The sequence below is a fragment of the Aquarana catesbeiana genome, linkage group LG01 (genome assembly GCF_042186555.1).
Source record: "Aquarana catesbeiana isolate 2022-GZ linkage group LG01, ASM4218655v1, whole genome shotgun sequence".
In the NCBI taxonomy this organism is placed as follows: Eukaryota; Metazoa; Chordata; class Amphibia; order Anura; family Ranidae; genus Aquarana; species Aquarana catesbeiana.
Genome location: NC_133324.1, coordinates 224,850,372 through 224,864,036, shown reverse-complemented (window position 1 = coordinate 224,864,036; position 13,665 = coordinate 224,850,372). Strand labels below are relative to the sequence as shown.

At 40.8% G+C, this 13,665-nt stretch overlaps 1 protein-coding gene across 1 annotated transcript in view; it reads left to right on the top strand.

The window, feature by feature from the left end:
* Window positions 1-13,665, top strand: part of CCDC60 (coiled-coil domain containing 60) — a 339,745-nt gene that overhangs the window by 137,399 nt on the left and 188,681 nt on the right. The window contains exon 3 of the mRNA XM_073625478.1: window positions 11,057-11,146. Within this exon, the coding sequence (XP_073481579.1) occupies window positions 11,057-11,146 (90 nt within the window). The remainder of the gene's footprint in view (window positions 1-11,056; window positions 11,147-13,665) is intronic.

Below are 13,665 nucleotides of genomic sequence, written 5' to 3'. Positions count from 1 at the left end.
AGGGAGGATAGAAGCCTAGGTGGCAGCCTTGCCAATCGGTTAAACCATAGTCTGTAGCCAAAAGCTAGATTAGAGGGCATCTTGTCAGTACAGGATGGAACCTGAACCCTAGACCATGGAGTTGGATGACGGTCTGCTGAATCGACTTGACATGATGGAGCTAGAAATCAAAGCATCACTACAGGATCCATCTTGAAATACAAAAGAGGAAAGTAAAGGCTGAGATAAAACTTTCCATCCCAACCACATCCAACCAAGAGGTTGAAACTTCCTTTGGGTGAACTGGATGCAGATCAAGGAACTGATTAAGGATGTCCTGTTTGAGGAGACAGATAGAAACTAACCAGCAAAATGGAGAACTGGTTTCTAATAACCTTATGTTAAAAGTGTGAAAGGTTCCATGCCAGACACCAGCCCTAGACAGTCACCTACCCAACTGAAGGCTATGAGTAAAAATATATAATTATTCCCGCGCTATCAGGTGTATACCAGACTGGACTAGATAGGAAAAGCTGCCTGCACCGAATCAGGTACAAACCAAACCCTGTGGATCAATAATAATATAACTAAGTGGTGCCGCGCTAATCCTAATTAAATTAGCTAAAATACCTTATATCAGTGTGACATGCATTTAAATTGTGTATCCGAAAGTATAGGTTACACTTTGGGAGTGATAGTATTAGTCGTGTAACACTCTACACTCATATGACAGCAAATCTAAGTAGTGAAAAAATAATCATCTATAGTGACAACAATAAATAGGTATATCTCATTATGTCCATAAACATAATAAATAACAATAATGTAAGAGTGTCAATTAATGATAAAGTGCATAATGCAATATAAAGTGAATCATAGTGTATAACAGACATGCAACACATAAAGTGACAATGTGCAGCAGTGCAACTATATTTTCAACAGTAAAGTGTCCAAAAAATATCAGGTGCTCCAACTAAAATCCTTTTTAAATAATGTGACTGCAAGGTCCTGACATGCAACAGTTGCAACAATACAAAGTGTTTCAACAAAAAGTCCTTCTTTTATAGCGTGGCAGCAACGTCCTGACATGCATCAGTCGCAGTGCAGTGCTCAAGATAAATCACAAAGAGCACATCTTCGTGTTTAGACACACAGGTAAGTAGTGGCCCCTTATCTTAAGGTAATAGGGCAAACGCATGTGACCAAAAATCTTTAGGGGTATCCTCCTATAGATGCAAACGCTAGCCTCAGGGTCCTAGTCCCAGGGCATGATTCCCTCAGTTGTTTAGGGGGGAATGTAGAAGATGACAAAAAACAGGAGGGATCCCAATAGCGTAATAACGTTTAAACAGCAGCTTTTATTAAATAAGATAAAGGGTACTCACATAAACAACATTAAAAACATTCCTATCTCCAACGAGCGGCGAGCTCGTATACCTCTCACAGCATGTAAAGCCTGTCCCGTCCCTACGCGTGATGTCACACCACACGTGACTTCATCAGGGAAAGGGAGGGAAATACTGAAAATCACAGGAGCATCCTACCAGAGGACCACTGCATCTGAGCCAAAACTGACAAGCCTCTAGTTTGACCTCAGGGGTCCTGTAGTCAACCTCTGAAGTTGCCTACCTGGGACACAGCCCCAGGAATAACTCCAGGGCTAGAAATCAATCTCATAGGTTTAGACACTGCCATCAATTGCAGTCTGCCTGACAAGGCTGGAGCTCTACTTTTTGCCAAGGATACCAATCTAGCCTTTTGCTACTGCAAAACTCTAAATTCACCTGAAAATTGTACGCCACCATTATGGCATTGTCTGCTTGGATCCAGAATTTATAAAACATTCCAGAACTTCTGGATGTTACCTTGGAAAACAAGACGCCAAAGACAACCAACCCCCTTGATATCAAGGATGTCTAGATTTCTTCCCCATATTAGTCCATTGTCTGTGGTGTCCTTCCATTGCGATTCCTTAAAACAGGAAGAAAAGACTTCCTTGGGAGGACCATGTCAGGTTGCTTGATAGAACCTGCACCAATAATTCTCCATCTAAGGATCTCTATGAAAATATTTCAAGAAGGCATTGAGGCTAGTACTAGGTCCAGCATCCTAATACATCAGGTGCTAACCAATAGACAAGGAGCAGGATCCCAGAATGGTAGTGCATAGGTCCAAAAGCAAGGCACAGAAATTGCTTAAGGGATGGGAACATTAATTATCTTTGATGCCTGCCAATCCAAAAAGTGTCCCAGGCGAAGGGAGGCAATACAAAGTATGTATTTTTCGATGGAAAACTTGCATATGAACCCAGCCCCATAAGGCAACGTTTCCACCATTGCGACCCCGAGTCCAGCCCCGATCCAACTTTACAGTCTCTGGATCAAAGTAGCGCAGGAACCTTTTCAAAGTCACTGCAACCCCTAATCACATAAATTGGAATGGGTGCCATCGAAAACAATGGGCTGTGACTTGTCATGCGACTTTAAGTGTCCAAAGTCGCACGACAGGTCGCACTAGTGGAGATGGAGCCTAAAGCTTTAGGATGCATACCAGATATTGCCACCATGGGCTTTTGGATAGTAAACTGTTTGCCACCACAATTGGGGCAGAAACACCTTGACCCAGAAAACCTCCAGAGGATATGCAGAGACCACAAGTGGAGAAAAGATGCTCATTAACAATTAGAAGGAAAAAAAGACCTTGCAATCTGTACTCTAGCCTTCTTCCACCAGTAATGACAAGTGTTCAACTTCAGCCACATCTCTAATGTTGTTGACCTGGACTGTCTAAAAGAGAACCTGTCCCTGGAAGGCCATGCAGGCTACTTCCGAGGAAATGCTGTAGCAAGTTTCTTACCTTGAGCCTGCTCTGGTTTCTTAACTTGTCCCTCTGGTTCTTCTCCACTCATGGTAAACTTACCTACCTTAAAGAAAATGGCCAACAGAGGCAAAGCCTTAGGCTGAACATAAAGTACCAGCTTATCCTCTCTGTTCTTCCTTGCCAGCAGTTGGCCTGCTCTCTGCTGAGGGAGGCTTTATGCAGTTGGTAGCAACAGTATTGGAATGTAGTGGATATGGTAACTTCAGCCAGGCCCACAGATATCCTTTGCAGCTATTATCAGTGGGCATGAGAGCTTCTGTCTACTCCTTTAAGGCAATCTTGACAGGCTATCTTTTAAAGCCAACTTCATCCAAGCTCACAGCAATCCTTTTCAGCTATGAATAGTGAGATGGAAGAGCTTCTGTCATCCTCTTTAAAGCATGCTTGACACACTATTTATGCTGTGAATGCAGCTTCACCCAGGATTCACAGCAATTCCTTGCAGCTAAGCATAATGGGCCAAAGAGCTTCTGTCTGCCTTTTTAAGGCGGACCTGACATACTCTTTAGGCCACAGTGTTGGCATTTGCAGTATAGAAGAGAATTTTCTCTACCTTGGACTGGATTTCTGGTGCTGCTCTCACGCATATTCCTGTCAGTGGGACAGGCTGGGCTCCTTAGCCAAGGGATAGGTCAGTTAGCACCTGAATGCACTCTTTTAACACCAAATACCTACCTGGTCTGATGTCCCTTACTTATAGGAACCATGTAGATCTTTGTTATGCAGTGAGCCTATGCAGGGCAGCTGGAACACTGACATTTAGTCAGGTATAATAATATTGCCCTATCTGTAAGCTGTTGGGTCTTTAACCCCATTTTCCTCAACTCTTCTGCCTGCCTCCCATTCCTGGCAAACTTCTCACCTTGCTCACTTCCAAGGTGGCTTCCAGGTAGTCTTGCCCCACTCCAAGATGGCCACTGGGGGAGTTCTTGCCCAAACCAAAGATGGCCCCATGTGAGCTCTATTCACTTCACCTGTTCAGCATAATGCATTATTCTCTTGAATGTAGACACTTAGTTTTCTCTTCCACAATTGCCACTAGAATGCATACTGGAACATGGTGCAGCTGCAGCCCATGCAAGAGGAGATGTAACACACAACTTATGAGGCCATTCACAGATAAATTCCAAAAAATTATTAAACATACTTATCTTGAAAATGCAGTGTCACAGTTCAATGGATCCACTCACTTCTGGGAGGCAGGCTCCAGACACAGACAGCTCTTCTGAGGAACAAAGCCCTGGCTGCACTGCTATATGTGGGGCTAGTTAGAACCCAATTTTTCACCCCAAAAGATCCACAGAAGGGGCTCCCTGTCTTATCAGAGCATTTAGCATCCCAAGGTCAGGGACTGCGCTTACACGAGAGGCCGAACCTGAGCGGAAACCATCAAAGGTGTCAGGTAAGGGTTTTTTCTCTTCACACTGGCTGTGAGTTCCATGAGGACAAAAAAGGGAATGGGCTGTTGTGTGGGTGTTAACTTTTTTTAGCTATGCACTGGTCCTGTCGGCGGAAGTAGGTGGGGCTACTATCATATGTATGCTGCCATGGAGGCACCAGGAAAAACAGTTTTTGCTTTACATACACTTCAGGAAAATGAATCAATGTTTTTTTTTACAAGGAATTAACAGAAGTACCAAACTTGTCCTGATGTCAGCTTTTGTAATGTTCTGTACAGCAGCACTCTGGATGGGAAGGGGTATCATTCTGAGCCAATGAGGATCACGCAAATGTCTGGATATTATTTTACCCATGCAGGCTTACCTATGAATTCATATTTGCCTTTTTATTTAGTTGCATTTACTTTTAGTATAAATGTAGGCACTTATATAAAAAGCCAATCTTAAAATTAGCTTTCTGTGTTACAGTAAAAGAGACCCTGTCACCATTTGCTACACTGCAATCTAAAGACAAGCGGGGAATATGTATTAGGGGTAATTACAAGAACCATGTTGCTGCAGTAGCACTAAATTATGACAGCATGTTTATTATGCATCATGTTGCTAAAGCACTTTGATGACGTAGTGGTTGGTGGTTGGAGTCTGAACTGGAGGGCTCTGCATCTGTTCCTACCAAATGTGTTGATTTTGCAGTAGGACTGCCACCAATATATCTCTGCTTAGCTAAGTCATACCAAGCAGGGTTTTTTGAAGTACTTCTTATACGTATTTTTAGTTTGTCTTTGTAATACAACTTAGCAGGTGGAGACAGGGTCTCTTTATGAAATACAGTGGTGCTATTTCACCGCTACCAGCCTGCTGACTGGACAGTGAAGGCACAGCAAACTAATCAGGTCTTTTGATCGCTTTGCGCCCTCCTCCTGCTGGCTTGTTCCTTTTCAGCATATTTCCATGACTTGTAGGCAGGTGTTGGGCTACAGTGACTTTGCTGACCTGAAGGTGGCACTGTGCAATTTCTTTAGGCTGGCAGGAGACCATTGGGGACTAAATTGCCCTCTGCTATAGGCTCTAGGTGGCCATCTTGGTAAGCTTGTTATATCACTACTGAAAAAGTGCTTTAGTGGTAAACATTACCATTTCTTCCTGAAGAAGTGTATGACCTGCAACTTATGTAGTACCATTGCTGTAAACTGCTTTATTTCCAGTGCCTTGAAAAAGTACTCATACCCCTTGAAATTTTCCACATGTTGTCATGTTACAACCAAAAACTTAAATGCATTTTATCCACTTCAGCCCTGGAAGATTTTGCTGCTCAATGACCAGGCCATTTTTTGTGATACGGCATTGTGCTGCTTTAACTGACAATTGCGCGGTTGTGCGATGCTGTACCCAAACAAAATTGATGTCCTTTTTTTCCCACAAATAGAGCTTTCTTTTGGTGGTATTTGATCACCTCTGTGGTTTTTATTTTTTGCGCTACAAACAAAAGAAGAGCGACAATTTTGAAAAAAACACAATGGGGGTTATTTACTAAAGGCAAATCCACTTTGCACTAAAAGTGCACTGCAAGTGCACTTGAAAGTGCACTTAGAAGTAAAGTCGCTGTAGATCTGAGGGGGACATGCAAGGAAAAAAGAAAACAGCATTTTAGCTTGCGCATGATTGGATGATAAAATCAGCAGAGCTTCCCCTCATTTCAGATCTTCCCCTCAGATCTAAAGAGACTGCACTTACAAGTGCACTTACAGGTGCACTTTCAGTGCACTTGTAGTGCAAAGTGGATTTGCCTTTAGTAAATTAACCCTAATATCTTTTACCTTTTGCTATAATAAATATCCCAATTTTTAAAAAACAAAAAACTAATTTTTTTGCTCAGTTTAGGCTGATATGTATTCTTCTACATATTTTTGGTAAAAAAAAATCGCAATAAGCGTATATTGATTGGTTTGCGCAAAAGTTATAGAGTCTACAAAATAGGGGATAGATTTATGGCATTTTTATTATTATTATTATTTTTTTACTAGTAATGGCGGTGATCTGCGATTTTTATTGGAACTGTGATATTGCGGCAGGAAAATTTGAACACTTTGGACACAGTTTTGAGACCATTGACAATTATACAGCGATCAGTGCTATAAAAATGCACTGATTACTGTATAAATGTCACTGGCAGGGAAGGGGTTAACTGTGTTCCCTAGGTGTGTTCTAACTGTAGGGGGGATGGGACTGACTAGGGGAGGAGAGAGATCGGTGTTCATACTTAGTATGGACACACAATCTGTCTCCTCTCCCTGAGAGAACCGGGATTTGTGTGTTTACACACACAGATCCCGGTTCTCACTCTGTCACAAGCGATCGCGGGTGCCCGGCAGTCATTGCGCCCGCTGGGCACTCGCATCTGCTCTGGGCCATGCTGCGGGTGCGCGCCTCCTACAGCATCTTAAAGGGCCGACGTACAGCTACTGCGGCTCACCCAGGGGAGCCATTCTGCCACAGTATATCTGCGGCGGCCGGTCAGGAATCAGTTATTGGGATTTTATGTCATAGACCAACACAAAGTGGCACATAATTGTGAAATGGAAAGAAAATGATAAATGGTTTTCAACATTTTTTACAAATAAATATCTGAAAAGTGTGGCGTGCATTTGTATTCAGCCCCCCCGAGTCAATACTTTGTAGAAACACCTTTCGCTGCAATTAGTCTTTTTTGGTATGTCTCTTCCAGCTTTGCACATCTAGAGAGTGAAATTTTTGCTTATTCTTCTTTGCAAAATAGCTCAAGCTTGGTCAGATTGGATGGAGAGAATCTGTGAACAGCATTTTTAAGTCTTGCCACAGATTCTCAATTGGATTTAGGTCTGGACTACATGAATATGCTTTGATCTACGCCATTCTATTGTAGCTCTGGCTGTATGTTTAGGGTCATTGTCCTGCTGGAATGGCATACATAGATTTTTTTATTATTATTACATTCTACCCCTTTACAAAGTTAAATTAGAAAGCGTTCAGGGAAGGGCAACAAAATGAATAAAGGGGATAGAGGACCTCAGTTATGAGGATCGATTTCATAGCCTACAGTTATTCACTTTGTAGAAGAGGGGATATGATTACAATGTACACATACATCAAATGTGACTTTGGTAACTGTAAGAAATTGTTAACCACTTCAGCCCCGGAGGATTTTGGCTGCTCAATGACCGGAGCACTTTTTACAATTTGGCACTGTGCTGCTTTAACTGGTAATTGCACGGTCATGCAATGCTGTACCCAAACGAAATTTGCATCCTTTTTTTTCGTACAAATAGAGCTTTCTTTTTATGGTATTTAATTGCCTCTGCAATTTTTATTTTTTGCGATATAAATGGAAAAATACCGAAAATTTTGAAAAAAAAATGATATTTTCTACTTTTTGTTATAAAAAAAAATAATAAACTCAATTTAATCATACATTTAGGCCAAAATGTATTCAGCTACATGTCTTTGGTAAAAAAATGTCAATAAGCTTATATTTATTGGTTTGCGCAAAAGTTATAGCGTCTACAAACTATAGTACATTTTCTGGAATTTACAAAGCTTTTAGTTTATGATTACCTATCTCATTTCTTGAGGTGCTAAAATGGCAGGGCAGTATAACCCCCCAAATTACCCCATTTTGGAAAGTAGACACCCCAAGGAAATTGCTGAGAGGCATGTTGAGCCCATTGAATATTTAATTTTTTTGTCACAAGTGATTGAAAAATGACAAAAAAAAATTACACAAAGTTGTCACTAAATGATATATTGCTCACACATGCCATGGTTATATGTGGAATTACACCCCAAAATGTATTCTGCTACTTCTCCTGAGTATGGGGATACCTCATGTGTGAGACTTTTTGGGGGCCTAGACGCGTACAGGACCCTGAAAAACAAGCACCACCTTCAGGATTTCTAAGGGTGTCAATTTTTGATTTCACTCCTCACTACCTATCACAGTTTTGAAGGCCATAAAATGTCAAGATAGCACAACCCCCCCCCCCCCAAATGACCCCATTTTGGAAAGTAGACACCCCAAGCTATTTGCTGATAGGCATGTTGAGTCCATGGAATATTTTATATGTTGCCACAAGTTGTGGGAATATTTAATTATTTTTTTTCTTTTTTACACAACATTGTCACTAAATGATATATTGTTCAAACATGCCATGGTTATATGTGGAATTGCACCCCAAAATACATTCTGCTGCTTCTCCTGAGTATGGGGATACTACATGTGTGGAACTTTTTGTCAGTCTAACTGCGTACAGGACCCCAAAAACCAATCACCACCTTCAGGCTTTCTAAGGGCGTACGTTTTTGAATTTCACTCAAGAAATGCGATGCATAGAAATGCCCAGATAGCACAACCCCCCCCCCCCCCCCAATGATCCCATTTTGGAAAGTAGACACTCCAAGCTATTTGCTGAGAGGCATGTTGAGTATTTTGCAGATCTCACTTTTAGTCACAAAGTTTTGAAAATTGAAAAAAGAAAAAAAAATATCTTTTCTTTCTTCATTTTCAAAAATAAACTAAAATGGTGATTTCACTTCTTCACTACCTATCACAGTTTTGGAGGCCTTGAAATGACAAGATAGCACAAAACCCCCCAAATTACCCCATTTTGGAAAGAAGACACTTCAAGCTTTTTGCTGAGAGGCATGTGTTCATGGAATATTTGATATTTTGCCACAAGTTTCGGGAAAATTACATTTTTTTTTTTTTATACAGAGTTGTCACTAAATGATATATTGTTCAAACATGGCATGGTTATATGTGGAATTACACCCCAAAATACATTCTGCTGCTTCTCTTGTGTATGGGAATATCACATGTGTGAGACTTTTTGGGAGCCTAGCCACATACAGGACCCCAAAAACCAAGCACCGCCTTCAGGCTTTCTATAGGCGTAAAATTGTGCGATGCATAGTACCCCATTATGCTTTACCTTTGCAGGAAAACAAAGAGGAAGTTAAACCCATCAGGGTTTACTTCCTCTTTAAGGGGGTGTTAGGATGTGGAGTGTGTGTTTTGAGCCTATCGGACAGTTTAGACAGTGCATGTGGAGGGGGGTCTCTGAATATTTAGGAGGGGATTGAGAAAGAAGGACAGGGGGAGAAATATGGGGCTTAAAGTACTCACCATGCCTCTTACTAAATGCCTTGGACTGTTTACTTTTCCAAAAGGGGTCATTTGGGGGTATTTGTACTGCCCTTGCATTTTCGGGCCTCAAGAAATGAGATAGGCCATCATTACATCCGGATTGATCAATTTTCAAATATATACTGTATATATACCATAGTTTGTGGCCTTTATAACATTCCTACAGACTAAAAAATAAACACTGATTTCATACCTCCCAACATTTTGAGATGGGAATGAGGGACACCTATTAGCAAACGTATGTAGGCATAGGACACGCACCCTGCTACACCTCCTTAAAGGAGAATTACCCAAAAAAAAAGGTTAAATAAATCCACAAGAGCTTTTTTTTTTACCACTACTATTCCTTTATATTGGCTTTAAAAATTTACAAATGCAGCGATTTAGAATTTGGCTGAAAGGTTTAGCACCGGGAAACACTTTTTAAAAGATAAAAAGTGCATTTTATATACAACTATATAGATCAGACCAAAATGAGGGACAAATGAGGGGGAAAGAGGGACATTGCTCCGAATCAGGGATAGTCCCTCGAAATCAGGGACAATTGGGAGCTATGTGATTTGGGTTATTCTCACTAAGGAAATGTAGCAGAATACATTTTGACCTAAATGTATGAAGAAAGATTATTTACAAAATTTTATAACAGAAACAAAGAAAAACTTGTTTTTTTTTTCACAATTTTCGGTCTTTTTTCATGTAGCAAAAAATGAAAAACCCAGCGGTGATTAAATACCACCAAAAGAAAGCACTATTTGTGTAAAAATGCACGAATGCCTACTTAACAGTAATTGACATTCAGTACATATCCTGCCTATATAAACTAATACAAATGGGCTTTTCCTAAAAGTGAACTATATAAGGCAGTGGAGAGAAATAGGAGATCACACATCCCAACACTTGGGGTTTTCATCTTGTTTTGCACTGTCCTGTGGAATGAGTTGGACGCAGCCAGCAGATCACTGCAGTAATGCTCATTTCATTTAATGGTAATTGACATTTAGCAGATTTCCTGCATGTCTAAGCTAACACACACGGACTTTGCCTAAATGTGAACTGTGTAAGACAGTAAGCCAGATGCTGTGTGTTACACTGCGGTAACTCATCCAGATAAAACTAGCTCCATGGATGTTGTATGTACCACATAGCAGCTACAGTTGACACCCCTGAAGCCAAGGGGCTGTGTCAAAGACAGTCAGAAGGTCTTCTGGGAGGATGGATGTCTGCAGAGAGGAAGTGTGTCTACTGCCATGCACTTCAATGAAAATTAGGAGGCACGCAGTGGGTAGGGAAAGAAAATGAAAGAACAGCAAAGCTTTATATCAAAAACAATAGACAGTAGCAGATGGGACAGAAATGGGCAAGGCTGGAATTCTGCCCAAAGTTTTGAGTGAAATTACTCCTTAAAGAGGAGCTGACACCTCAAATAGGTGCAAACTTTACAGCAGAAGTCCTCTATGCACTGTTTGCATCTAAACTATTTACATATCTACCCATAGTTTTTGAATTTACATCTTTCCCCAGCCTTATTTGTTCTCTGCAACACATAACAATGCTACTAACCTCTCTACTAATGCCTTTAAAACATATACACTGAATCTTATCGCATTTTGTTTTCCAGGACACAAAAACTGAAGATACAGTCAATGAAAATGATACCCCAGATGAAAATAGATCTGAAAGCTCCTCTAGACCACCTCTATCAAAACTGGTGAGATAAGAATGATCTCAATCATACTAGAATAATCAAATGTATTTCTGATATTTATTTATATTAATTAAACATGTTACAGCAGCTATTCCTGTTTTTTGTCTTCTCTTGCATTATTTTATGTTGTATCAGATCTTTGGTTAACCACTTGCTGACCGCATAACGTAAATTTACTGCGGCAGGTTGGCTCTATTGCGCAAAATTATGTACCTGTACCTCATTTCGTGCAATAGCTACTAGGGGGCACGCGCGCGCCATCGATCGCATGCTGATTGAACAGAGGGGGAGCCAATCAGCTGACCTGCTGAGCAGGAACACGGATCTCTGTCTTCACCCAGTCAGAGCAAACCCCACACAGTTAGCAAGCACCCCATAGGGACATATTTATCCCTTTGATCACCCCTGATGTTAACCCCTTCCCTGTCATTAGTACAGTAACAGTGCATGTTTTTAGCACCGCTCACTCTAATAATGTCACTGGTCTCAAAAAAGTGTCACTTAGTGTCCGATTTGTCTGCCGCAATGTCACAGTCCTGCTCAAAATTGCTAATCGCCGACATTACTAGTAAAAAAAAAAAAAAAATCCATAAAAATATCCCATAGTTTATAGACACTGTAACTTTTGCGCAAACCAATCAATATAAGCTTAGTGGAATTTTTTTACCAAAAATATGTAGCAGAATACATATTGGTCTAAATTTACAAAGAATTTAGATTTTTTTTTATTGGATATGTTTTATAGCAAAAAGCAAAAAATATTGTTTTGGTTTTTTTTTCAAAATTTTGGCTATTTTTTGTTTATAGCGCAAAAAATAAAAACCGCAGAGGTGATCAAATACCACCAAATGAAAGCTCTATTAGTGGGGAAAAAAGACCATAAATATTATTTGGGTACAGCGTCACACAACTGAGCAATTGTCAGTTAAAATAATGCAGTGCCGTATCGCAAATAATGGCCTGGTCATTAAGGGGGTAAAACCTTTCGGGCTGAAGTGGTTAAATCAAGCTGCATTCAAGCCCCTGACTAAACAAGCTAAACAAGCTACAAAATATTTTTTAAGTTGCATGAACGGTTCATTATCTCCAAGAATGAATTACATTTTTTTACAATGATGGTCATGATAAAAAGACCCTTAATTTAGAGTATTAAGCATATGCAGTATATATGTGGTTAGACCTCATCAGCTTTTCTGTGGGTTTCAGTGCTAGAGCATTCAAGAAATGTAAATTTCAACTGCTGATTGGTCATATAGCTCACAAACCTGGCTGATGGAGTACAAAAAAAAATTTACGGGCCTTACATCACGTGAGCAAATAAGCTGTATAGTAATGTGTTCTTTTAACTACAATAGTATGTCTTTGTCCTAATTGTGTGGTATGCAGTTGTGTGTGCTGGAGTGCAGATCTCAATGGTTACAGTGATATTGAGGAGAGAGCTGTCTGCTCTGGAGTGCAGAGCTCAATGGTTAGAGTGATATTGAGGAGAGAGCTGTGTGCTCTGGAGTGCAGAGTTCACCTTTACTGTGGGCAGGGCTTTTTTTCAGCGGGAACGCGGGGGAACGCAGTTCCGGCACCTCCACCACTGAATGTATGTAATGGCAAGGAGTGTTGGGTTGTGCTACAGTGTCTATTTCTGTTGGCTGCTGATGGATCTATTGTTGCTGGAGGGGATCTATTTCTGCAGAAGGGTTGATTGCTGCTGGGAAGGTCTATTGTTGCTGGTGGGGGATCTATTGTTGCTGGGGTGGGTTTTATGTTGCTGGGGGGTCAGTTATAGCTGGCTGCTAGAAGGTCTATTGTTGCTGGGTGGTATTTTGTTGTAGGCGGTCCATTGTTGCAGGGGGGAACTATTGTTGCTGATGGGTCTATTGTTGTTGCCTGTGGGGGGTCTATTTTACTGCTTTTCTTGTTATCAATAACAAATTCCATACAAATTACTTAGTACCACAAATGTTACTTGGTTCTGTATTCTCTAAAAGGGGCAGTGCTGGGAGGTGGCAAAGACAATGGGTAACTCACAAAAAGGGGAGTTCCTGCACCTATTCTCTGAGAAAAAAAGACCTGACTGTGGGCATTGATACTAAAGAGTGGACTCTGCTGAAATGTAGATGTTACTTTTTTATAGCTGTCAACTCATTCAAGAAACTCAAAGGACATCAGATGTTTAAAGCTTGCAATTTTGACATAGTTACATTGGTCCGGCTTGGACCAATGTAAGCTGGTATGTGCCATACATTTGGTATTACTGTAAATCATTGCAGTAGGCATTGTTACTAAGGTGATCTCTACTAGCTTCTGGGTCCCATGCCAACCACCTGCCCTGCTGCTTACTGAACACCAGAGATCGCCTGCTCAGCATGGTCACCATTCAGAGAGTACTTTTTTTTTGGATGAGGTGGAGATCATTACTTCACCACTCTTCTTCTCCACCTTATCCAATCAGAGAACACTTTGCACTGAGGAATTGCAAATGATCCCTGAATGGCACCCATGCATAGCCACACATTTACATAGTTGGT